Source organism: Columba livia, chromosome 3 (assembly GCF_036013475.1).
Source record: "Columba livia isolate bColLiv1 breed racing homer chromosome 3, bColLiv1.pat.W.v2, whole genome shotgun sequence".
Classification (NCBI taxonomy): Eukaryota; Metazoa; Chordata; class Aves; order Columbiformes; family Columbidae; genus Columba; species Columba livia.
Window position 1 is genome coordinate 25,307,555 of NC_088604.1, and position 26,930 is coordinate 25,334,484.

The 26,930-nt window shown below is 42.2% G+C and overlaps 1 protein-coding gene across 7 annotated transcripts; it reads right to left on the bottom strand.

Annotated features, from left to right (window-relative positions):
- Nucleotides 1–121: 121 nt before the first annotated feature.
- CILK1 (ciliogenesis associated kinase 1) lies at nucleotides 122–26,804 on the bottom strand. Of its 7 annotated transcripts, none has more exons than XM_021293428.2 (15): nucleotides 26,512–26,804; nucleotides 26,265–26,352; nucleotides 21,186–21,356; nucleotides 19,267–19,321; nucleotides 17,598–17,719; nucleotides 15,619–15,698; nucleotides 14,784–14,916; nucleotides 14,140–14,311; nucleotides 13,413–13,580; nucleotides 10,668–10,964; nucleotides 9,391–9,581; nucleotides 8,667–8,818; nucleotides 7,152–7,280; nucleotides 5,238–5,351; nucleotides 122–4,773 (listed from the first exon to the last, which is right to left on the bottom strand). In XM_021293428.2, the coding sequence occupies exons 3-15, from the start codon at nucleotides 21,284–21,286 to the stop codon at nucleotides 4,619–4,621; spliced, it is 1,869 nt and encodes a 622-aa protein (XP_021149103.1). In that variant the 5' UTR covers nucleotides 21,287–21,356; nucleotides 26,265–26,352; nucleotides 26,512–26,804; the 3' UTR covers nucleotides 122–4,618. The 7 variants fall into 7 exon arrangements, with proteins under 7 accessions (XP_021149103.1, XP_064912147.1, XP_064912151.1 ...); XM_065056075.1 differs by having other exon boundaries at nucleotides 21,186–21,435; XM_065056079.1 differs by lacking the exons at nucleotides 26,265–26,352; nucleotides 26,512–26,804 and adding exons at nucleotides 24,137–24,240; nucleotides 24,652–24,842.
- Between the last annotated feature and the right edge of the window lie 126 nt (nucleotides 26,805–26,930).

Genomic DNA, 26,930 nt, shown 5'->3' on the forward strand with positions numbered 1-26,930 from the left:
ACTCAGAGGTAACTCCGTGGTGTGCGTCACTGAATATTCCACCTCGCCGGCATCGCCGTAACAGGGAGAGAATTTAACTTCAGGGCCTTTATATAGCTTTTAAGCAGAGTTACTACGCGGATGTGAGGGCGATCTGGCTGCGACATCTGTCACCCCATTGATCGCCAGGGTTGATTCGGCTGATCTGGCTGGCTAGGCGGGTGTCCCCTTCCTCCCTCACCGCTCCATGTGCGTCCCTCCCGAAGCTGCGCGCTCGGTCGAAGAGGACGACCTTCCCCGATAGAGGCGTACCGTTCATCGGTCAAGGGTATACGGTAGCTGCGCTCCCCTGCTAGAACCTCCAAACAAGCTCAAGCGGTCCATTTGTAGGAGAACGTAGGGTAGTCAAGCTTCCAAGACTCCAGACACATCCAAGTGAGGCACTGCACGGGGCAGTCTGCCATTCTTTTGCGCCACCCCCCGGAAAATAAGCTTTTCCAAACCCTCCAAAACTCCCGCTTGCACATCTCCTTTGCACTGCAGCAGGAAGCAGTAATTACTTTACATCCCAGTGAGTCTTCCTCAGTTTATCATTTCTACCCACATCACCTATGGCTCCTTGAGCTCCTCACTTTACACACTCCAGCTACAATCCGGTATTTTTCACCTAGTTTATCACCTGTACAAGTCACTTTAAGTCCATGTAACAGTTACTGAAAGGGCTGGGTTTGTAAGTTATCAACCTTCTCCAGCTTCTACTATCGTGAAAGGAGGGGGAGAAAGCTGAGGAAAGGTGACACAAGACACTAAAGATTAGAATAGAATAGATTTCATTTGGACTAGACCTACAATGGCCATCTAGTCCAACTGCCTGTCCTTCTGAGGTGTTACGCATCTTCAGTTTGATTCAGCACTGCAGTCAGTTTGGTGCTCAGATGTCAGCTCCTCTGAAACTGCCAGCTTCACATGAAGCTCATGGTGTAGTGCAGAAACTGCATGCTTAGACTCAAACCTGCAGAAAGAGCACAGCTGCCAGGAGGCAGTACCCCTCCCACAGGGCACCACATGGAAGGCTTATTCAAAAAAAAGCAAAACAAAACCAATCAAAACCCCAACACCCCACAATTAATGAAAGAAAGAAAGAAACAAAAGCAAAACTGAAGTTCTCTTATCATAAAAGATCTAGACTCCACTCAGTCAATATTTCTTTGAGAGTAACTTTATTCTGGAAAGGAGACAACACAGAAGGAATGAAACAAGTATTTATAATGTTTTTGAACAAAAACACTGAACAAACAAGAACCATTATTTCTTCAAGAACTTACTCCACCCTCTCCTTCCACATTAGTTCAAAAACATCCTTTCAATATGTTTTCTTCCTCACATTATGGAACAACCTACTCATATCAACAGTCTTATTAGGTACAGAAATACCATGGAAGTGGGTTTTCTGGGGTGGCTTTTATTTTTATTAACATCATGGCACTTACACCAAACTTTTATGAAAATCTGGGTTACACAGGTGAACGAGCCCCTTGTCAGGCTCCTTTATTTCCAACAGTCATTACTACATGTTATGCATAAAAGCCTGAGAAAATGTAAACAGTAGGATTCTAAAAACATTTTGCATAAAGATGCTGCTAAATATTAAAACACAAAGTAGTACACTACCTATGATAAATTCTCAGATATGCTGCTTGTCCAGCTTTCAGTATAATAAAGCCCTACATCTTTTCCGTATTTGTATTGCACACTGAGACAGCACAGTAAAATACATAGCTCAGTCCTTGCTCAAAAATAACTTTCCAACTTCAGTAGGAATTTGCGTGAGTAAAGGCTACGAGACTGCTGCCATTATACTTGTAGTCAGCAATTCTTCTGTCCCACTACATTAAAACTAGCAGAGGTGATTCTGAATATCAAGATTATTAGCTTTTTTTCCTAAAGGTAGGCTTTCATTCAGGAAAGCAGGAGATAGGCGGGAAAAAAGTACTACTTCTTTTTCTAATCTTTTTGCCAGACTGACCAAAACCTGAATGCTGTGGTCGAGAAAATCACCACAGGGCTGAAAATGGCTGAGAACTTTAAACATGTGGAGTAGTCCCCATCCTTAGCAGAGAGATTCAGGCATCTCCAGAGGGCTGGCAAGTTCTCAGGAGAGCTGAATTTCTCTGAAGATGATTCTCACTCACCACTCGTTGACAGTCAGCTCACAAGAAAGGAGCTCACACTTGGGTACGTGCGGTTAAGTAGGACCAATCCAAGCCCCAGTAGCCCATTCTAGTGACTTGTCAATCTCTTGCTTTCACTAGTAGGAATTAAGTATATGGAACATGCCTACTCAGATCTAGGGATACTTAGGATAAGCTCAGGTTGTTCCCTCTTGAGACCAATAATTAAGTGATAAAATAAATTAAATGATATTAAATGATATCTAGACATAAATACTGATATTTCCCCCAAGGGAAAAAACTATCTTTCCAGTTCTAACACAAATATACCTATCATCTCCCTTTCTGCTCACGCAAAGATACCATCAGTATGTGCTTTAGAAATTGAATGGCTGTTTTAAGTTCACTGTGACACAGTGGCACTGCCGCTTTGGAAGCAGTTAGATGTGGAGTTCATACTTCCTATGAACAAATAACTGGGGTGGCTGGACATGTTAACATGTCCTTGGCATCTGCAAGTCTTGTATGCATACTTCTTTTTAATGCATAGACCCTTCTGCTCCCTTTTTGTCTTCTTCTGTGGACTGAGTCCATAAAGTCCAACAGCTACCAGTGGTCCTCACAGCTCCCTGTGGCACAGAGCCAGCAGCCTGCTCTGGGGTACAGCTTCCTCCAAGTCCCACACATTCTCCGTGGGAGGACTGGAAAGGCCAGCATGAGTTATCCATCTCCAGTCCCCAGCAGCTGCCCCTCGTGGGAGCCAGCAGACCCCACAGACAGGGTCTCGCTGACACGCTTGCCCTTTACCTCCTTCAAAAGGCCCGGGTGCTGAGAACTACACCTCCCCTGATCCCTTCAGACTGGATCCAAGTCTCATAAATACAAGATTTGCCTGATCTGTTCACACAATGAGCTCAGAAGGTGAGCATCTCTACACACATCTGCGGGAAGTTCACAGCAGGCTTCAGCTTTGGCGGTGCTGGTCTAAACTCCAGCGATAAAAGATGCTCTCCCACCACACTGTACTGATCTATCTTCCTTCTGTGGAAGGAGGTGCAGGAACACCCAAATGCTGTTTCTGATCTACATCCATCTTTTGCTGATGGCTGGACTCTGGTACAACTTTCCCGTGCAGAATAAAACCAGAATAAGGGGTCATTTTCTTTTATGTGCAATCTGACAATTCATCTTATCTTATAAACTGAGTTAAACTGCTCCTCAAAGAGCTGTATCTGTTTCTGTGAAATCAACCACAAATTTACAATGTTTTTTAGCAGGACCAGGTAAAGTCCCACTTTTCCCAGTAGAGCCTGGGGGACTAACTTACAGAAGCTGACTTGTTCTTCACATTGTGAGTAAAGATGTACTGAAGTAAGCTTAAACTGACTCATTTCCTCTGCATTTTTTTTTCCAAAAATGATTTAAAACGGTGATGAAAATTAAGTCTGCTACACAGATACTGTTTTCTTAAACTCTGCTGCTGGTGTATTGTATCACCAATATGCTGTTACTTTGAAACCAGATTTATAATTGTTAATACTGTTTCAAACATGTCTTCAGATCTCATATTCCTAACAACAAAGCAGCAGCAGCAGAATCTGATTTTTCTCTTTAGACATCATTAGAATATTTAAATTAATTTAACAGAGGTAGGTCTGCATTCTATTTCCTAGCAAACAATGCCAAGAAGCAACTTTGAAGCGGAAAAAAGAGCGCTGTGTCAGAAAACAGATTTACAGAAGGGTATTCACCCTTCACCAAACAAGAAGACTCCCCGAATTTGGTAAAAGCAAAAGAATGGAGCTGGAAAGCTGGACAGCGGTCCAACAAAAACCTGGCAAAGGCAAAAATAAATACATTTTAAAAAAAGCTTCCCACTGACTTTCAGCAATCTCTCAGTGTCTGCAAAGGAGAGTTTCAGCTGCTGGTCACTCATTCCTTTGATGTCAGTACAAAGCAAATGAGTACAGGACAACAGAAGGTTGGCATCAAGACATGGCATCACTGAAATTATACAGCCTCATTTAGCACGTAAAATTCAGAAAATGTGTACTGAATGCCCCTTCCTCGGTACTTCTCTTCCACTGCAATATTGCACCACTTCACTTTTTTAATCCACTTTTATAAAAAAGTTAAATCTAATAAAGGAAAATTTAATTTTTAAAAAAGTTTGTTATAAAAATTTCTCATATAAAAATGCCAAACCCCCTAAGCCATATATACAAAATGTATCAGATTTATGAAAATAACTGGACCCAATTATATAACAAAACAATTTTATACAAAAAGGTACAAGAATGCATTCAAATTAATACAAATAAAAGTAAAATTAAAAAACCCTTCAAAATGTCTCACTCATATTCCGTTTCTTTTAAATATACAGGTACACAAAGCAGTATATCAAATTGTCTCATGCTATCCATCATTTGATGGGAAACATGCCCTAGTTCGGAGGGTATTTCCGCACATCACCGGTGAGCACCATACTTTGCAGACCAGTCAACGCGCCCATGGATCGGGTGAGCTGGTGGTGGGAGAGGCATCAACCTCGGGGTGCTTTTGGTAGGTGAATTGAATGATGGCCGTCCAAGATGTGGTCTTACTGACTTCAGAGCAGTATAATCTAATGGATAAAAGAAAACGCTATGAGATAAAGGTTCGGTGAGTAGCTGACCACACTTATCAGCAACCAGATGCAGGTCCACATCCTTATTTATTCAGGTAATAAGCCTCCTTTTTAAATAGAATTTGCTGATGGGAAACAATAGTGTGGATCCAATCCCTGAAACCTTATCAGACAAGGAGTATTTATATCACTGATTTGATAACCATGAATTTTGTGCCAGCTCTCACACCACCCTCTAGGTCCCACTGAAATATGCTGTGGATGAAACCACATATTTCATAAACAAAATAAAAATAAATTAAGTCCTTCTCCATATGAAGTACTGCAAGGCGACTAGCTGTAGTTCCAGTCAGTCAAATATTTACAAATAAAGTAAAGCAAAGACGTGGTTCAGTGCTGTGGATATACAGCATTACCGGAGTAATGAGTAAGGTACAAGACAACTTTGGTACCATACTTACTAGAAGACGGATCCACAACTGGTGCTAAATGAACCCTCTGCCCAGCAGAGCCGACATCCTTCTTCAGAAATGAAGGGACATAAGCACTAGTTAGACTGCTCGATCCTACAGGCCCTGAAAGAAACAGCAAGGAACACTTGAGCTCAACCCAAGGGATCTCCCGTATTATCAACAAATGACAAAAGTGTGCATGGATGGGTCAAACTCAAAATCAAGCTTGACCACGGACTGATGAAAACAAGAACTTTGTTGAAAACACTAGAAATCCACAGATCCTACACATGCCTGCATTCAGGAGGCTGTCAGCACCAGACTGTGTTACAGATGAACGGAAACAGGTACAAATCACGCTCCTAGAAGGACAATTTCCATTTCTACCTGAAAACTCAGATTTTTTTTCAAGGTTTCTCAAAGTTTTCAAAACGTAGCATCTCAGTTGGAATTATCTTGTCTGACTTTCACCAACTGCATCCTATATGTATACCCACGCCTGATTTCTGTGCAGTGAGTCTGGGGCTCTGGTGCCACACAAAGCTCTTACTGAAGCCAATAAGAGTGCAATTTAATAAACTGGGACAGGTGCATGTTCCAAATTTGGAAAGTCAGCTACAAAACTTGTCCCTAGGATGAGCAGGAACAGATCTGACTGACCCGTAGGATAAGCTGTAGAATAAGCTGTAGAAACTGGAACGAAAAACAGTCTAGAGTCATAGTGCACAGGGACACTAAACACGTCAGCATGCACAAATCGGGCCCATGGCACATAGGCCTATAATGCACAAGAGCAGCAGAGCAGTAGCAAAGCATATTGTGGGAAATTATGGTATTAAGTACAAAAGGGAAAAACTTAATTATATCTTATGCAGCTACAAAAGCAGCAAAAACTTGCAGAAGAGCCAGGAAGGAGACGTGCTACGTATGTAAGGTTCTCATGTAGTTTAGCCATTTACAATATCCTCCCATCTTGAATATTTAAAGAACAATTTTCTGAATAAATTACATGCAAAATCTTAAGTCTTTATTTTTTAAACCAGTTTCTAAAGGCCCAAAATGCTTACTGGGGCCAAGATTCAATAGAAATTTTCCCAATCAAACATTTTCATAACAACATATACAAAACAAGTACTTCACTGCAGAACTGTAACATCACATGAAAACCTGAAGCCAAGGAAGATTTAGAGAGGGAATACATAGATATGATCTAGAAACATCAACGTGTTTAAGTATATCTGGTAAAACCTAATGTGAAAATCAACAAATTAATGACTTCAAATCAAATAACAGGGATTAAATACCTGAAATACCAAATGCCCCAAAAACCTGAAGAAGAAAAATTGAAGAGTTTTGCTTTTTTTCAAATCTACAATTATTCCACTATTTTAAACAGCATCAATTAAAAAACATGATGAGAGATTATTTTATTTGCTTTATTCGCGTAACAAGAATGGTGTGTATAGCTAGCTCAGCTTAGATCAGCTTCCTCCTCTATGACTATTTATATACCAGCTGGCCTAAAACAATTTGGGAACCTGAAAATATGACTTATAAAAAGAGATGAGGGAAACTGCAGGTGAGATGAAGTATTTCAGGTTGAACAGACCTAAGCTATCCATCCTTCTCCGCATGTGGTACTTCATAGACTCATAGAATCATTTTGGTTGGAAGAGACCCTCAGGATCAAATCAGACTTTTGGGGACTCATTACAAGAAATTACTGTGTTTCCATTTAAGGTAGTCTCCAAATCAAAGGAACAGTGCTCATAAACTGATTTCAACAGAAATAACAGACACTGTTAGCAAATATCTTCAGAACCAATGATGTATTACAAATAGGTGAACCCAAAATAGAGCTGTCTGGAATTTCAGAGACATCACCCATTATCTTTTCTCAGAGTGCTAAGCACAGCTTCTTACCTGAATTCATCCTGTTAATACTACCTCCCAAAGCAGAAGTTTTCCCAGGCAAACCAGAACTGGGCCAGGCATTCGACGGAACAGACTCTTTGTTTGAAGTGGAGACTGTGCTATTCCTTGTGCTTATTCCTATTGCAAAAATGCAAAAACAACCATGCTGAAATCTGCTACACAGGCTTGCATTAATTTCATCTGATGCACAGTCTTAGAGCAGTTGTGCAGTTCAGTGAACTGAACCAAAACCTTTCCACTCTAACATGCCTCTGGGTTACAGCCCATCCTCTCACATGTGAATGCTATGCTGAACCACAGGCCCTGTTCCTGCAAAGATAATGGTGTACATAGTTCCACTGGTGTCAATGGCTGCTCTATGCCAGGGAACAGAACCCTTACATCGAGGCCACAAATACTCTCAAGTCACAGAAGATGAACGTTGCTACATAAATTAAATCTATACTTCATATCAAACACAACATTTTACAGCTTTTAGCGTAACAGTGGCAAGATAACCTGAGAGTAAATAATGGTAATTACATTTCCCACAGTAGTGTACTTGTCTTTGGTGCATCTACTGAAACCACAGATTGTGCAAACAGTTTGCAGTAGAGTTCATATGTCGCATATTATTTGTATTTAACATACATCCCATATTTCAGCAGGGTGTCTAACATGCAAGGATGCAATTACAATTTATGGTAAAGCAAAGGCAGGCTTGGGATCAATGTGTTTTACAGCCTCCTCTAGTAACACAACTCTTAAGCTCTACTTAAGCAGTAATCCAATTTGAAAGTCATTGAAATTAATTGTTTCAAGAGAAAAGATCGAGTTTACCATCACAATACCTTCTAGTGTTAATTTTCAAGTACTAGTACTACTAGTTAACAAACAGCTAACACTGCCTTTATAAGCAGAAAAGACGATTCATTTATATCCAGCTTCTTTTAAAATACAGGCAGGCATGTTGCCCACCTCCTGTACTTCATCCTGTCCTATTGCTTGTCTCAGTATAGCAGAGGTTAACATGAAGACAGGCACGTGGTTCCTCCAGAGAAACAGAGATTTGCATTCTCTTTAACTCCAAGCTACAAGCAAAGCATATTCTCACTATTAGTCAGCTTCTGTTGGTCATGGCATTATACACTCATGAGGCAAACCTAGGGCACCTCCTTTTCCAGTCTAGGAGACCAGTCTTATCCTTCTTGGGAAAATGGAATAGCTTGGCACGTTAACAGACATTTTCTAACACACTTTAAAGTACAAGACAGTATCCAGCAGGACGAAGTACCAACAATCCCATCCCTTCTTGCAAGCAGGATTTATCTCAGTTGCTAGACTGCTAGAATGTAGTTTCTCTCATGGCCATCTACATTAGTAAAGCTCTTCCTCTCCTCATCTTCTTTATGCAGTATCCTCCCCCACTGCAAGCTCAAAGGATAAAGCCTAGTGTACCAATGACTATTTCATACTACTGTTGGAATTAACAGAAAGAAGAAGAAATAAGTGTTTTTTACTAACCAGGTAGATACCTAGAATGTCTCAAGTAGTGTTGCTTTGCTGCAGAAACTCGCAGTGTGGGAGTGTCCTGCCGTGGAAACGTCACGTGGGAAGGTGCGCTGCTGCCAGAGCCCACAGCATCTGAAGGCTTCAAGTCCAAAATGCTTTCAAATCTATAACACAAAAATTGCTACACTTAGTCCAATTCTTACAGTGCATGTTTATCCACAGTTGGCCTTCTCATCTCCAGGAATCATTTCCTCATATTGTGTTTGCTAAAGCATAAACACACAGACAACAGGGAATATTTTCAGCCTGGAGCCATACCAGTGCCCTGAAAATCAGATTTGTGCTTCTAGTTCCCTTATATATTGCTTTTAAAGTTTTTATAAATCACCCAGTAAGTTTTTCTCTGTTGTGTATGACCCTCAGAAACTGTAGCTTAGAGTCACCCAAAACAGTTCATATGCATCGAATACATCAAAATGGTTCATATGTGGAACAGAAAGTATATATTCAAAGATTAACTTGGGAAGACTTAAGCTAAGCATCATTTTCAATGGGGAAAAATGAACAAGGAATTGTATAGAAGGGTGCACTGTCCACCAAAATAGGTGTTGCAATTCAAAGATCAGCACGCAACAAGCAGCCAAGGGAAAGACTAACGAACAACATGAAGAAAAAAGAAACAAAGCCTAAGGAAATATGACCAAATAGCACACAAACATAAAAGAAACCAACTCACCTACAAATAGTTTCATCACTCTGCCTCTTCTTGTTTTTCAGGTCTGTCCTTGTGATGGAAGAGCCGAAATCAAGGTCTTCCAAATCATCCCAGTCTTCAGAACTCTTCACCGTTCTGGCAAGATGTCCCCATCTTCGCCTAGTTTTTGGTTTAAGTTCACCATTTATATTCTCGGTCCCAGCAGACGTTTTCTGTTATAAAGATTGAAAAGAAACAAACCCATGTGTCTACATCACAAACCAAGTGCCAGGAACAAAGACGACTTTTTTGTTTTCCCCCTCAAAGAGTGACAGTGGTAGTTAAGTTTTAACAACAGAATCCTAATCTTTCATTAAACATGGTAAGAACACAACCTGTAGCTTGTAGACATTATTACATACCTTCTGCATTTCATCCTTTAATAAAGCATCTTGCACTGACAGAAGAAAAAATTTCTTAGGTCTCAATTCCAATTCTATTTACATTTCACTATAAACCTCCTAAACAATTAGCTCATGCTCAATTTTTATTTATTGATTCATCTTGGGAGTACAAAACTGCAGGCATGTTCATGTTTCCACAAGCCTGTACCTAGATACTTAACAAAACACCTTTCCTGAGGGACAGTGCAGGTATAAATTTGTGCCTCTCAGGTATTTAAGCTCATCAGTCCATTTTAACCTTGCACAACTCTGTATATGGCCAGTGCAGACCCTGCTTCAGACCAATCTATTAGCAGCAGTATTCATAGTCTGCTCTCATCATCATGAGTCCAGTCTCCTTGTAAAATCAACAGAAAAGGTAGCTTCTGCTGAAAGAAGAATCTGTTGTTTTCCACGGCCAGTACAGAAGCCCAAAGGGACTATTATTCTCAGTTACAGAAATTGGATGCCTTAAATGGATGAAGGCAATAGCTTCCCTGCCTCTCATTTCAATACGCTTTAGCTTAATACTTTGCTCTCGGGCATCAGTCTCATTAATATTCTGACCACTGTACATCCTTTTTGCTTGTATGAAATCACAGTGTCATCCTTTAAGTGGTGCTTTACAACACAAGTAAGCATAAAATGGCTTTGAAATAAGAAAATGACTTGCTTGCTTTACAGCAATTTGATTTAGATTCCAACAGAGTAACTTTCCATTTCTAGCAGAAAGTTGTAAACTATTCTTTATTCCCATTTCATGTCCTTTTAGTAAAGTATCAGAATCTCATGAAAGAGAACAAGAAAAAGAAACACAATTAAGGAATAAGCAGGCAGTATACCAGGAAGCATATCTTAAGCTAGGTAGACCTTTACCTGCTGAGGAACCTTATTGTGAATTGCAGGCAGAAGAACCTGGTTAGACTTATCTTCCTGTAAGTAGTTACTGTGCTCGGCCCCCATGCTGTCTGTCTTATATGGGTACACCAAGTGCTGAGAAGACTGGTTTTGTTGAAAAGGCCTTGATGAAATGCGGGCATGAGGTTTCGGAGGGGGTTGTGCTGGAGGTACAGGCTTAATATGCAGAGATGATTTATTATGCAGTTCCTTTTGTTTCCCGAGTTCCTGAACACCCAGGGCATGCCCAACCTGGAAGTACTGATATCGAAGTGCCTAAAACATAATTAAGATGTTAGGATCCACCTTAGGAAAACAAAGTTTTTAACTTACCCTACCCTTATGTAACAGTACGAATTTAATTCCCTTTTTATCTGGGGTGGGAAACAGCAGAAGACCCATCTCTCAACACCAGATTCTAGTAAGTACAATCCATGTCAGAATAATGCTGCAACAGTAAGGTTTCAACAGATACCACGTTATCAAATCCTCTGTGGACTTCCACAAAAGGAAGAGGTTCTGCAGAAGCAAGACAACCATGTAAATGGTACCCAGCAGCATGTTTCATTACGTGCTGTCTCTTCATGTGTGTCTGTGTGTACATGTGCAAACACATGCACACCTGTCATCATAGATTCAGCCATCAAGACTTGAATGACTCCAGAGACACCCCATCTCTTCCAGTTTCCAATTCCAAGAGTGAATCAAGCAAAAGAAATAAAACCTTTATGAAAAACAGCCTCTCTCTTCTTCAGAAGACATGTTGGTAGAAATATCTTTATCCTGCCTTACAAGTAATTAAGGAGTTGTCAGTAAAGGCAATTAATCTCTGCCCATCTTGATGTTTCAGGTCTACCCATCTTCCAAAAGACTTTTCACTGAAAAATAAGCTTCTAAAAGCGCAGAATCCTCAACATATTTGCACCTTACTGTAAAATATTTGTTAATGGCTCTTAATACCAAGCTATAGTCAATATTTTTTGCTTTTCATTATGTTTGAGAGTTCTCCATCTATTTTACTTTGTAATTGTTTTAATTAGCTTTAAAACTTTTTATTACAATTTGTACTGAAGGTCTGATCTAATCACAAAGCTTCAGCTTTGGTTTTATTGCAGTCAAGTCAGATTTGAACCTAGAATGACATCTGGTTTTCAAAAGGTTCCCTGTTCATTTCATTAGCTGGGTACCACCACTACAGTACTGATACCTGAAATCAGTGGCAACTGTCAACATCAACTGGTCCATTATATGTGCAATATTGTTACTTGGGCTATGCTTATGTACAGGATGTTGGGACATATCCACAGGGCAATTGAGCTGAGCGTGCCCTGCAAACTGCCTTGCATAAGCCAGATTTATCCAGGCAATGCTGGGCTGGATGAGCAGCCAAAGAGGTGGACTGAACGCTGGCTGAACGGCCAGGCCCAGAGGGTGGCAATCAGTGGAAGAAAATCTGTCTGGAGGCCAGTAGGTATCAGCGTACCCCAGAAATCAATATTGGAGCAAATACTGTTCCACATCTCCATTAATGATGGCGATGCAGAGTGCACTCTCAGCAAGTTTGCTGATGACACAAAACTGGAAGTAGTGGCTGATACAGCAGAGGGTTGTGCTGCCATCCAGAGGGACCTCGACAGGCTAGGGAAAAGGGGCTGCCAGGAACCTCATCAAGTTCAACATGGAGAAAGAGCAAGTCCTGCACCTGGGGAGGAACAATCTCATGCATCAGAACATGCTGGGGTCAACCGCCTGGAAAGCACCTTGGCAGAAAAGGACCTGCTAGACAGCAAGTTGAACAGGAGCTACCAATATTCCCTTGCTGCAAATAAGACTAATGGTATCCTGGGCTGCACAAGCAAAAGTGTTGCCAGCAAGTCAAGGGTGGTGATCTTTCCCCTCTGCTCAGGAGTGGTGAGGCCACACCTGAAGTGCCGTGTCCAGTTGCAGGCTCCCCAGCAGAAGAGACAGATGGACATAATGGGGAGTCCAGTGAAGGGCCATAAAGACAATTAAGGGATCAAAGCACCTCACATATGAGGAAAGATTTAAGTGAGCTTGGACTGTTCAGCCTGAAGAACAGAAGGTGAAGGGGGATCTTATGAAGGTATGTAAATGCCTGAAGAGCAGGTGCAAAGAACATGGAGCCAGGCCCTCTTCAGTGGTGCCCACTGCCAGGAGAAGAGGCAACAGGCACAAATTGAAACACAGGAGATTCTCTCTGAACACCAGTAAACAGGTTTTTACTCTGTGAGTGTGACTGGGCACTGACACAGGTTGCTGAGGGCAGGGGGGTTGGACCAAGTGACCTTCAGAGGCTACTTCCAACCTTCACCATTCTGTGACTCTATGGCACGTAGCAACAGAATCACAGAATGTCCTGAGTGGGAGAAAGAATGGCATCACAGCCTTCCGCTATACATCCTGCCTTCACTCTGCTGCCATTCTTAGTCATTGGATTATACTTAATTCAGGTGTACTTATATATGCTGCGGTCACACATGTGGCCACTCAGCACACACACCATGCAGTTGATGCTACCTGCAAAAGACTGATTACTCTCTTTTAATTACTCTCCTTTGTCTTGCAAACTGTTCTTGGCTTCTGCTCTTCTCCCTTATAAGAACTGCACTCCTGAGCAACTGTTAGTTGACTGCCTATAAAAGGTGTCTTGTAGCAAAAGAAAGTGCACCATGCAGATGTGAGAAAAAGAAAACAAAACCAAACCTGACTAGCTGTTGGCCGCTTTTTGGGGTCCCACTGCAGCATGTCTCTCATGAGCTGCACTGCTTCACTGCTAGCATTAGGTATGAGGGTTTTTAGGTTGTTAGGTACACACTGAGGCCAGCGAAAATTCATGGAGGCTGAAAGTTGGTAGCCTTCAGGCCAGTCATTCTGGAAGAATAAGATTTTGAATTATAAAAACAGTTCAGCTGTAAAATACAGTGTCTAGGTACACTAGCGTATAGTCTCCTATCAGTAACAGGCTATGTCCAGCTTGCTCTAAACTCTTAAAGATTTCACTAGTAATTTTCACCTCAGTCCTCTGGTGAGAGGTAAGTCTTGCTTTGCATCTGACCAAGCCAAAGCCACAAATGGAATCAGGACACAGAAGTATTGTCATGATTCCAATTTCTAGCCTCTTAAACCATAGGCTTATATGGAATATGCAAGAGAAAATGAAACTTCCACCTAATGAAATCACAGTCTAACTACTTTTTTTGCTGTTCAGGGGTCTCTTTCTCCTCCCCTAAATGTCAAGTTTTATGGCAGAATTACATAGTGCTTATTTCACAGAAAATAAGTTTTAATTTAGTTTACTGTATCTGAGATGAATGCTGTATGGTAGCAGTAAGTGCGAAAATTGATTATTTTTATGCTTACTGCTCTTGTGCTATTCTGTATTTTAGAACACTTGTAGTATTATTGCAGTGTGGAATGCCACTGTAGCTACCTTCTTTGGCGTCCCCAAGACTTGGCAAATTTTGAATATAGTATCAATTTCACTGGCGCCTGGGAAGAGAGGCCGCAGTGTGTAAACTTCTGCCATTATACAACCAACAGCCCAAATATCTATCGGAGAACTATAGCTGGTGGATCTCAGAAGGACTTCAGGAGCCCTGTACCTGTAAGAGAGAAAAAAAGAAAATAAACAAATCCCCAAAATCCAACACTCAAAACAACTCAAACAGACATATATGAAACCACTCAGCTCTTCATTCTTTGCTGCTAAGAGCAAATATCCCTTTAAAAATTCCTATTCTTTCCTATCCTATAGACAAGGTTTCATTTTTTTCTAGAATGAAGAATTAAAACCTACATAAACTCTTCTAAGCTCTCTAATGCCTTCCTGACACACAGCAATCCCAGCATGTCCCACCTGCCTTATCAGGTCCCTTCTCGGTTCCTGTGCTGCTGCTGCCATCTGTAAACTATCTTGCATTAACTGAAGCTTTTCAAATTATGCCAAACTTAAATAAAAGTTTAATAAAGAGGAGGCATCAAAACTGGAACTACCTTCAGCACAAATGTAATACTTTACTTCTTCAAAGGCTTGATTATAAGTTTCACACAATGCAGGCAAATACCAGCACCTACCATCTGGTGGATACATAGTCGGTGTAGGGAGGTCTAGATCGAATTTCTCGAGCTAAGCCAAAATCTGCTATTTTCACAAGTTCCGGTCCCATGCAAAGGAGGTTTTCAGGTTTCAAGTCTCTGTGAAAGAACCCTAAAATTCAAATGAAATATTGATGTGCACTGTAATGTCACCTTTAGCTTTACAGGCCTCTGACTTCCAGGACTTTGGCCACTGATGATCACCCTGAGAGCTGACCAGCAACATACACTAAAGGGTACTTAGCACGCAGAATTGCAGAGGGCAGCAAAACATGTTGAGGGAGTTATCATTAAAATAAGTAATTGCTTTTGTTAGTAAAGTGGGTCTTGTTCCTACTGGCTGGTACACCAGCTTCAGCTTTTACCATTATTGCAAAAACTAGTTGGCATGCCATGCAATGAAAGCTGTTTGTCACTCAGACTGTATTACTTTAAGTATATCTTACAGAAAACATGCATTTTATTCTGGTATCTATGGGTACCTTGAGAATTATCCCTTTATTCTCCATGTCATGGAACCACTAAATCTAGAAATGTCCCCATTAGGAGCAGATGAGTTTTAGAAAGTGGCCAGCTACCAGTTTGAGAAAGTAGAAATCTAGAGAAAAGGAACTAAGCAACCCCCCCAGATCAAAATATCAGGCAACTATAAAATATGGATATTTTCAGTAATCTGAATCTCTCATAGAGTGTCATTCTTTCAATCACTCCCTGTACTGAAATTAGTAATGTAACTGTTAGTGTACTCATTAAAAACTTACATAGACACTATCTTGCTCTAATTCAAAATGTTTACAGCTAAAACATAACCTACCATGCTTATGGATAAATGCAAGCCCTTGTAGGATCTGATACATAATATTCCTAACTGTAGACTCAGGAAAGAGTTTGTTTCTGTGGGATAAAAGGGAGAAAATAAATATTAATGATTAAGCTCACACACCAGCTTATACTATCTAATGAACCAAAGATAAAAGGTAACAATGACAATAAAACTGTTAGATGCATTTTAAGCACTCACATGTACTTTATTTCTCCAACAAAATTTACTAGTATTTGCAGAACTGCCATATTACATTCTATTAAGACTATGTGACATCAAGCTAAGGCTGTGTGGGACATTTCATTTCAAAAAATGAAAAAGAAAAAAAAAATTGGCCAAACTGAGCAAACCTTAACATGTACAGTTCATCAGGCACGCTCCTCAAGATAGCAAGGGTTCATGTTAATTTAGTGCTTTCAATGCACAGTTTCTTCTCTCCTCTCTTCTAATGCATGTATAAGCCATACTTTTGACTTTACCTTGTTATTACCTAGCAGCTGTTGTGCTACTTCCTTCTCTGCTGTTACCTGAAAAACAGTCTCATCTGCTACTACTGAAAACAAGAGTTTCTTCTCATAATATTCAGGTGAGCAGATCAGCCATGGCAGGTGGTTTAATGACAGTCCCTCTTACCAGCTGCCCCTCCACATGCCAAAGCAAAGTAGAGATGGGCTGGGATGGAAATCAGCAACTATTTTGCTCAGAAAGAGCCTAACAGTGAATAAAGGAGAAGGCTGGGGCCTTGTTCAATTTCCTGAGCTTGATTTCTCTCAAAAAAAAACCTGACCGTCACATATTTCAGAAGTGAGATCAGCTACTAGAGTCAGATTTTCATATTTGCTTGCTTATTTTTTAAATTACAGCACAAAGAGAGTCGTATTTCTTCTACAGTTCCTTCCAGCAAGACTGGCAATTTTAACTAAGACTTTAGCAAATAAATCTTATTCTTAAAGGTTTGACTTATACAATGCCTAAGCCCAAGCCTAGCTACACTGTAGAGAATATTATGTGTAGCACACTTTTACAGACATTTACCTTCTTTGTTTTCATAAGGAGGTAGGATATATCAAGCATTTCTAAGAAATTCCTAAAGATAATTGGTTTGTATGTTATGCACTCAAACTATTTTCTCACGGTTCATCATTTCATATAATTAAAAATCAGCATCCATACATATGTACACAATTTAGCTGAAGTTGTTCTATACCTGTGCATGCACAGTAAGTATTTTTATGCTTAAAAAGGTATTTTAGGTAGTATTCAGAGACATAACAATAACCTTACTGTGTTAAATCAAGTAAGATTGTTGTCATCTCCCAGGCTGATTCTACGGCCCATAAAGAGATAATGGCCTCCTCAGAGAACAACTCAAAGGAGGGAGCTATTTTGCCCTGAGTTATCCTCTGGAGGATGCTATCATGGTCCAAAGGCTAAAATAAAGACTTTATTAATGCTCCAGCAAATATCAAAAAGCTAGACTTCATTGAGAATGGTGACAAATGAAATAAACAGTCTTTTGACATGTCAGTTCAAATTGCACGGAAAAAAAAATTCCTAGAACAAATCCAGAATTTGATCCCTCATGATTATCATTTCAGCCACTTTTTATTTATTCATTTATTTGAGGAAGGCATAACGGAAGAGGTGGTGGTACCACCCTCTAATAGAAAAAGCATTGCTGGAACCTAGAAATCAAAAGCTCTAGATTCAACACCTCTTCTGCATGAGGGCTGTTACAAGTCCACAGTTCCTAACTCTCAGAATGTGCCAGGCTAATCTGGGAAGAGACACTGGAAAATCTCACTGAACTGTTTGAGATATGCTCAAAGGTGACAGCCACAGCTTCTACTGTAGCACACAGCTTTAAGCCATAGTGATCTAAGCCTAAACAGAAAAAAGTAATAGGGGTGCTAGAAGCACACTACGCAAGTAATGAATTTATATCAGGAATGGGTTACGATGTTACATACCTTTCTTTCATTAACTGATAAAGATTTTCCTTCATGTATTCAAACACAAAATACAGATGATCATTTTCTCTTATAACTTCTTTCAGTTTTACTACATTGGCATGGTTTAATTTCTTCAAAGACTAGAAACAGAAAAGACAAACAGGATTTTACAAGGGTTTTACTCTAATGAAAAAAAAAAAAAACCAACCACAACTATTTTGCTCATGCAGAATACTTGGCTCCAAAAACTCTTTACTATTTTAAATAATGAGACAGCTCTGAGAACAAAGATCAGATCTCCAAGCATTACCAGATGCACATATAGTATACCTATTAATTAAATGTGCTCATCATTCAAAAGCCAGCTATCTGGTATCATAGGAGGCACCAGAACAACTGCATTTGCTCTATAAGTAACTTTCTACTGGCAGAATTCACACTCTTCTTGTACTTGCACTGGCAATAGTCAGGTTAGACTCAGGAGAAAATATAACTCTGGAAATTCTCCCTTGGTATTGTGGACTAACCCTGGCGGGCAGCTGAGCTCGCTTATCCCTGACAGTGAGACGGGGGAGCGAATCGAAAAAGTAAAAGTGAGAAAACTCATGGATTGAAGTAAACACAGTTTAATAAGTAAAGCAAAAGCCACAGACACAAGCAAAGCAGAAGAAGGAATTCATTCACTGCTTCCCATCATCAGGCAGGTGTTCAGCAATCTCCAGGACAGCAAAGCTCCAACACATATAATGGTTACTTGGGAAGACAAACACCAACACCCTAAACATTTCCCCTTCCTCCTTCTTCCACCAGCTTTACATACTGAGCATGACATCATATGGTGTAGAGTATCCTTCTGCGGAGTTGGGGTCAGCTGCCCCACCTCTGTCTCCTCCCAATTTCTTGTGCACACCCACCCAACTCACCAGTGCGGAAGCGTGAGAAACAGGCAGGTCTGAGGTTGTGCAAGCACTGCTCAGCATAACTGAAACATCTCTGTGTTATCAACACTGTTTTGGTCATAAATCCAAAACACAGACCCCTACAAGCTGCTATGAAGAAAATTAACTCTATCCCAGCCTAAACCAGCATACGTGGGTCTTCATTCTCCCCCTTTTTAGATTTTCAGTGTATTCTGCGTTCATTCTTGCTGTAGCAACAGAGTACCAATATGTGGTACTATGAGAAAAGTGACTTAGGATTCCTGCCTGTTTGCAACAGTGGTAGCAAACACTAGAAATTAAGGGAGGTTCTTAGAACATATCCCTAAAGCTTTGCTGGTGTCAGAATTTCATGCTAAATGTCTGCCCCCAAACCAAATATCCAGAAATAACTGCATATACAAAGGTTACTGCTGAGCAAAGGGCATGTGTTCTCAAGCCCTAAAAAACAAACACCAATTGACTTCAGGTTTTGTGATAGGAAAGCTCTCTCACCACTCACTGCAAGAACCAAGCAGCTCTCTACAACCACATGATTGTTTGTAAGACTACAGAACTTCAATAAGAATTTTTGTGAGATTACAGTCACCCCGTTCAAATACAAAGCCAGAAAACAGAACTGTAATACCATATGCCACAGCTCATGTTGGGGAGACTTTTTGACAAAAGGGGCGGAAATAATTTGATGTTACCCCAATATGTGACAGGGATTGTCTAATTTTAAGTCAACCACTGAATGAAACAAGTACCTTAACCTCTCGAAGGTTCATACATTCCTCCCAGGAATAAAACTTTCTCTTCATTCTACAATAGTAGAGGGAAAAAAAACAATTAATACATGGTCAATATCAGCCGGTCTTAGACCTGTAAGTCTCATTACATCTTAACAATTCAGTTCTTCCATCAAAATATAAGGTATTATCTTCTTTGTGAAAGAACCTTAGATCTCTAGACAAGGTACACTCTAATAGAATTTAAAAGCGCTACTATTACGCAGGATTGCTTTTTTTCAAATATCTATATGTATATCTTGGTACAAAAATTTCAAAGCCTTTAACAAGTCAGGGTATGCTATTTTTCTTTCCAGGGTACAATGTGATGGAGTAGAGTCTAACTGTAAAGACAAGAAGGGTTACAATAGTTATGAACAACTCCAACTAAATATTGAAACAAATCTAATGAAGATCAAATTAAATCACTTCACTGTGTCTCTAATTTTATCATATTCTTCTTGCTTCGCTTATCTGTATTTTGATTTCTCTGTAATTTCAATATCTTTCCCCTCTACGTTGTATTTCTTCATTTTTCCGTGTTCACTGCATCCCCTGTTTCTCTCTCCCTCCCAAATCACATCTATCACGCCAACTGCTTTTTGAATTCTGCCTTTCAAGCTCTTCAGCAACTCAAACAGGACCAAATTTCTGTTTTGTTGTAAGCCAGAATATAACTCTGAACATAGTATTAGTGTGTAAAATACGGTCTTGTTTGTTCACATGCATTTTGATTACGACTCAGTTCTTTCATACATTAACTCTATGCTTTAGGACCAATAGGATGAAAGGTCACGTGTATACATGCACAAAGAGCACACATTAAACTTATAAAAATACCCAACTGCTTAGTGTCTGGATTTCAGAGGGAGTTACGCACCCTTTGAAGATCTGAGTCTTTGTTAGACACTAATAATAATTCAGTATTACTTATTATTGTAGCAAGGTTCCAGTTTGTAATCACCTCTTATAATTGGAATAGTTTAAGAACTATAAGCCCTTCATTTCATGAAGGGGTCTGTACTATTTTTTTGTTTCAGCAGTGTTTTTGCAGTTACTGTCTTGTGCGTTCAGTCACCAGGCCATTTAAATTCTTAATAATGAATTGGCATTAATGTGTAAGCTAAGAGAGTATCATCTTCTGATTTGTTCTGAAATTTTTTGAGTTCATGCCATGCTGCAAAATGAAAATCAAAGGTGCCTCTGGCAAGGTTTCATACAGAAAAAACAGCCTCCGCACAGAGGACTTAGAAAGTTGCTAAAGCCAGCTATTGACTGTTCATACAAAACAGGATTGTACTGAAAGCTCTTTTGACCAGTATGTCGCTGGGTCATGGTCGGTATTTCAGGAAGGTGCCTGCAATGCTTTACAGCCATCTCTTACCAGAACTAGGACAAATAAGCCATTTACAAACTAAGGTCACTGCTGAAGCGGCAGAGAAAATACAGTGGATTTCTCCAGGAATTTTAAGAAAATCTTAAGCTGAAAAGACTAACTTGTAATTTAATATAAAGATAAAGATAATGGAAAATGGGATTCATTATGTTAATTATCGGTGCGGTATTAACATTACATTGGAAATTAGACCATGAAACATATGTTTCATGTGAGGAGCAGGGAAGAGGCTGCAGATTCCAAAGCACCATTGCAGAACACTTGTTTGACTGCATGCAGTAGCAAAGCACTGTTACAATAACCTGGTACATCTCACCCTCCTTATCTTATGCTGAGGCTCTGGAGAATATAAGGAACCTGAGCTTTGCATGCTGCCCCAATACAGCTGCAAATACAAATGTGTGCAGTGTGAAGTACTCAAATCAGCATGACCAAGTGATGCAGACCATAGAGTGGAAAAACCTGGACCATCCACTCTTAAGTAACAAACGAAAATACTTACTTTTTAATGGCTATTAGCTCTCCAGACTCAATGCTTCTCCCTAGGAGGACAGAGCCATAGGTCCCATCGCCAAGCTGTCTGATAGTTGTGTACCTATTCATGATGAGGATACTTTAGCTGCAAATGCATTTCAGTCCTTAGTGTTTCTTCTCCGAGTGTAACCAGTTCTTTCTGTGGCAGCATAAATATAGAGCACTCAGGACAGTGTGAACAGTTGCAGGAATCATGTTTTCAAGACTTAGCCTTTGGTCTGAAAGCACAGAACATAATCCATTTGATTTCTGTACCCTTTTAAGATTGCTTGCTTGCAGAGTCTCTTCTCCTCCAAGAGACAGGCCCTGCAAGCTACACACAAACACTTGCCTTGGTTACCCACCCAAAAGAGTCAAGCCTGTATCTGGACGTAACTGGGTATGATCCCCAAATCCACTTTTACAGTCAAGCTAGAGGTACCTTACAGCAAGCTTGCAGGCAGCCCTCATGGGAAAAACTACTACTGAAAGCAGAGGATAAAGTCTCACAGCTTAGAGAAAACAGTCTGCTATCAAAAAAATGAAGCATTCTAGGAGGGCATCTGCTCTACCCAAATTATCAGACATGTAAGTCATCACTCTCACAGGCCATACTGCCATCAGTTAAAACAATTTCCTGACTTTTCATAAGGTCCTATAATAGAGATACAGCCATATGTATTCCCTTAAATCTTCAGAGGAAGAATATTATATTAGTGCCAGATAAGACCACATGTATTTCACTACAGTAGCTCTAAGCATGAATCAGTCGCTAGGAGTAGTGGATATATTATATTATCTGTCCAACCTTTTGTCCTGACACTGCAGGAACAATGGAATAGCGATAATAAAGAAAAAAAAAGTTCTTATTCCATCATTTAACCTAATTGCTGATAACATTTGCTACACTTCAGTTTAGAACAAATGTGGCCTATTCTATGTAAATTAATCATACATTTGGAATAAAATAGAATTACGCTGCAATAAGAGTTTTGTCCCCACATTCTGTCTCTCACCAGTTCTAACAGGACAGCAATATCTGTGGTGGGTGACTTTTCCCTTTTTAACCTGCATTTCCACTACACTTCCACAATTTTTTAGCAGCCTTAAATCTCTCCTCCGTCTCATTTCATGGAGACACATTACAGTTTTAAAAGTAATGGGATTATGTTGTTTGAACTCTGAACTGACATTAATGCAGAGCCACAATCCTGTGGGTACAAGATGTCATGAAGATCCCTTGTTTTCAGTCTTCTAAGCCTGTTAGTCCCACTAACACGGCCTCAACAACAAAAACCCACAAGAACTAAGAAATGTGAGGTTAATATACCTTTTGTCTATTTTACACATAATGTATGAAAAAGAAACAGCACGTCTCTAACACTATGAATAGACACTGAGTGGTGGCTCAGACAGGCAGGAAGGAATTGCCCTTTTGCAGTACCAGCTTCTCTCCACACGCTCTACAGAGAACCAGAATTGATCACCTTAAATTAGAGATCTAATCCCACATTTTGAACTACTCAGCAAGGAACACAGAGCCTGTCTTTGGCACTTTGGAGTACCAGTTTCTTTTTGGCTAGTTTTCAGGCTGTGCACCTGCACGGCATAAAGCCAAGCTCAGGCAGTGTTCTGCATCCAGGATGACAAGCTTTGGTTACTCCAGCTCGTCAGTATCTGGATGGCAACTCAGAAGGCTCAGCCCCTACATCTTTATTCAGATCCTTGCTGAAAATCTCAAACAACAAAAAAGCCTTGCACAGTCTCCTAGCCCAAAAGTGTAATATTTTTTGGTATCCAAACAAATAATTTTATACAGTAACTTCAAAGAGAAACAGATGGGACTTGAGGATTTTTCAGCGCATACTCCCCTAATGACAGTGTTCCAAAATGGTAATCATAACAGATGGGAAGGTTTACAATTCACAGACCATTATGCTGTCCCTGGCTTACCATTCCCACATCCCTTTCCAGGGGACTGCAACTGCAGACTGGAGGAGAATCTTTGCCTCATATTTGATAACCAGAGCAAACCAAAAGATGCGTAACACGCTGGAATGTGACATTGCTAGTAATCACCACCAACAGCTATCATGGCTGGATCATTTGTCTGATGTCTCTTCAACAGATGAAGTGGCAAACATAATTGCCTACTCCTTACTGTGGATACTAATTTAAGCCCCTCTCTCTTCCACAGAACTTGTAAGAAATTATCAGGATTCCAACTCTGCTGTGAAACATGACCAAAACAGACAATAGAACTGAAATATTTTTGAGGCACAAAGGGGAGGCAAAGAACCTCAGAGAGGAAAAAACAGCCAGAAAATAGAGATTTCAGTGAGGAATGCATGTTAAAAAACATGCCAGGATGCGCAGAAGTTAACATGGTTCCTATGGAAGCACAAATCCACTGAACAAAACCTAAATACGGTCATCTTTGGTTAATTAAATCAGTACCATTTCTTGTTGGGCTCAATAGTGGAGCTGTTTTCAAAAGTCTGTTTTATTCTGCAAGATTTATTTTCTATCCTTACCACCTCCTGCTATCCCTCTCTTTCAACTATGAGCATAAACTAAGCCTTAGCCTTAGCCTGCTTCACCTAAGTGGAGTCCCACTGAAAACACTGAAAAGAGCACGAGTCTCTGCAAAGCAGTTTGCGGAGCTACAACATGTACAACCTAGTCTAGAACAACAATCTAGGCAAATTCGCATCACTGGGGATGTAAACACAAACTGCAAAACTGTCTTGAGTAAAAGACTGTGTTGACACTTAGAAGAAAACAGTAAAAGCCTTGTTTTCACCATATTGTAACGCTGTGTTCAGACTGTACCTCGACTGCCTCCCCCCCCCCCGCCCGAAATCAGCCAGCAAAGCCCCTTTAAAAGCAACCCTAATTTAATGTACCAAGCTTACTTTCTGAAGTATAACTCAAACTTACTATTTCGCATATGAACACGTTAAATGAGAATAATGAGAATCCTCTCCCGTCCGGAGGGCTGCAGCGCTAAGAACTGAAAGTGAAACTGGCTCACTCCGCCGAAGCTGAGAAACGCAAACAGTAAACAACCAGCAAGTGCCTTTCAAAACGCGTCCTGTGCTTCGGCAATAACCTGGAGGTGTTACTAGCGGGATGCACAGAGACGGGCGGGGTTTCCAGCCGCGGGTTTCCAGCGGTGTCGTCCCAGCAGCCGCTGTTTGTTTGCTGGTGAAGGCTTTGGGGTGCCCCTGGCGCCGAGAGCCGCGGCAGGAGCAGGGGGGGCCCGGGGCATTAGTGCGACGGCGGGGGGCAGCCTGCCCGCCGCCACAGACCAGGTCGGGACTCCCGCCCGGCCCTCACACCGAGGCGGTGACCGACTCCCGGCCCCGACACACGCGAATACCCCCACTCGGTCATTTATGGCCCTGGAACGCTCCGCTTCCCTCCCGCCGTACGGATCTCCCCGCGGTACTCACGGCGTGCGCCTCTTCCCCCCTCCAGCCGAGCCCCAGCCTGCGGGAGCCGCACCGAGGCCCCTAATGGCGGCGCTGCGGCCCCGCCGCCCCCCGCGGCTGCCACTGCGGCCCTCCGGCCCAGCCTGCGCCGCCCCGGACGCGCTGCGGCCCACGGCGGCCGCCGAGCCCATGGCGCGGCCCGCCGCGCCCCCCGCCCCGGCCGCTCCCCGCCCGCCGGTGGTGGGGCTCCCCGCGGGGGGATAGCGCCCCACGACCGCTCACCTCCGCGCCGCCCGCCGGTCCCCTCGCAACAGGGAGGGCAGCGGGGGCCCGCGGGCCTCGTTGCCGCGGCCTCTGCGGCGGGGATGGTTTAGGGGTCTCCCCAAAAGTGGGCGGCTGTCGGGGGGTCGCAACAGACGGTGGAGCAGCACAGCACTACTGCTGCCAGGGTGGGGATTACGGCTGAGCTGGATTTTAACGTAATTAAAAATAATAATAATAAATCCTCTGATGACTGGCCTCTCTCACACCCCCAAGAGGAGTTTAAATAACAAAACAGGGACGCAGAAGTGCCAAAATGTGAACACATGGCAAGAATACCGACGTTTTAACCACTGCCCGGGGGACCTAAGCTTTCCCCAGCTGAGGGGACCCTGGCTCCAGCAGGGTCAAGCTAAGAAATGGAGGCAGGGGAGGCAGAAAGGAAACTCAGAACAACGAAAAATTGGCCTTGAGCAGCTGATCATCAGATTTGACTGTAATAATGATTCTGTAAGTCCTAGCTTCTTTTTGCACTTCTTCATTTAGGTTTTAAAAGTAAAACACAGAATTACTTCCCGGCGTTTGCAAGACAGGGTGAGCTGGTGGCATAATTCAGGAGCACGGCACAGCCAGCTCCCCTTGTTGGGGAGTATTCTACATCTGCAAATCCCACAGTGAAATACACTTAAGACATTCATTCATTAAAAAGGTGTGATGGAACTCTGAAAAGCTCTAGATGCCCCAGCCACCCACATCTAAATAGAGACTGGTCTTTGGAACATTTATGCTTCCTATACTGAAAAAAGAATAATAATGAAAGTGGTTAAAATTATCTCCTAGGGACATGCATGACTCTCAGTGAAGCCAGTAGGAGCCGTGCTCCTACTATTAAGTCATCCCTATTACATCTCATGCATAAACATGTACCAGTACCCAGCCCAGGGACAGCCCTAGTGTCCTGTTTTCCTGTTGCCAGAGGCTTCTTCACACCCAGGCAGGAAAAAAGCCCAGCAGCTTTGATTCCAACCCTGAACTAGAAAGCAGCATTAAAGATAACCAGTTGTATTCATGATTATCTGAAAACCGCATCTGCACTGCTGTCATCTCAGCCATTCACACAGAGTCCACCACCATGCCAGTACCCAGAGGCATCCCCAGCCCTCCCACCCAAACCACCCTGCAGTCCCCCACCACCTCCAGCTGCCCAGCCAGGGATGGGGACTTGTCAGGCAGACAGCCCCATCACCTGTCACACTGTGCAGAGCAGCGCTACAGCCACCAGGACCTGAAACCCACTGCAGGTGCCCAGTTCCTGCGCCACCCAACTGCCCCGGCCACAGCCCCCTGCCCCACTGCCATCTCCAGACACCTGCCTCCTTCTGCTCCTAAAAGCCTTCAGGGCTGTAGATACAGGTAAGGGTTCACGGGTTATATGTAAAGACCCACACATCTGGTTTTCTTCTGGAAAAAAGAAAAAAGAACATTACTGTAATACAGATTCAACCCCCCAGTTTTAGTCCTGTTTTATAAAACCTGATGAGGTGCAGAGGGCGCACATACTGACAGCTCACTGAACGGGACGGGCAAAGGACATTCACATGACCTGAGCAACACTATTACCTATACAACCGCAGTACTAGCCACTCCTTTGTTACCCGGGTTTTAATCTGTCTCTAACGAGGCCCCGCTCTGCCCGCAGCCACAGGGGAAACGGCTGCTCCCGCACCGAGTCTTGCTCCTGCCGACAACGGGCCGAGGGGCCGCGCCGAGGGGGTGGGAGGCCGCCCGCGGGGTTCGGACATCGCCGCCTTCGCTCGGCTCCCGCACCGGAGCAGCGGTGACGTCCCGGGCCTCAAGCAGAGCACCGGCCCCGCGGGGAGCCGGCGCCGGCCGCCGGGACCGCCGCCCGGGAGGACTACACTTCCCGGCAGCCTCTGCTCCGCCGCCGGGCGGGGTCGGGCTGGGGAAGCGCCGCTTCCCAGCCGGCGCGCCCGCAGCCCAAGGGCGTGTCGCCCGAGGACTACATTTCCCAGCAGGCA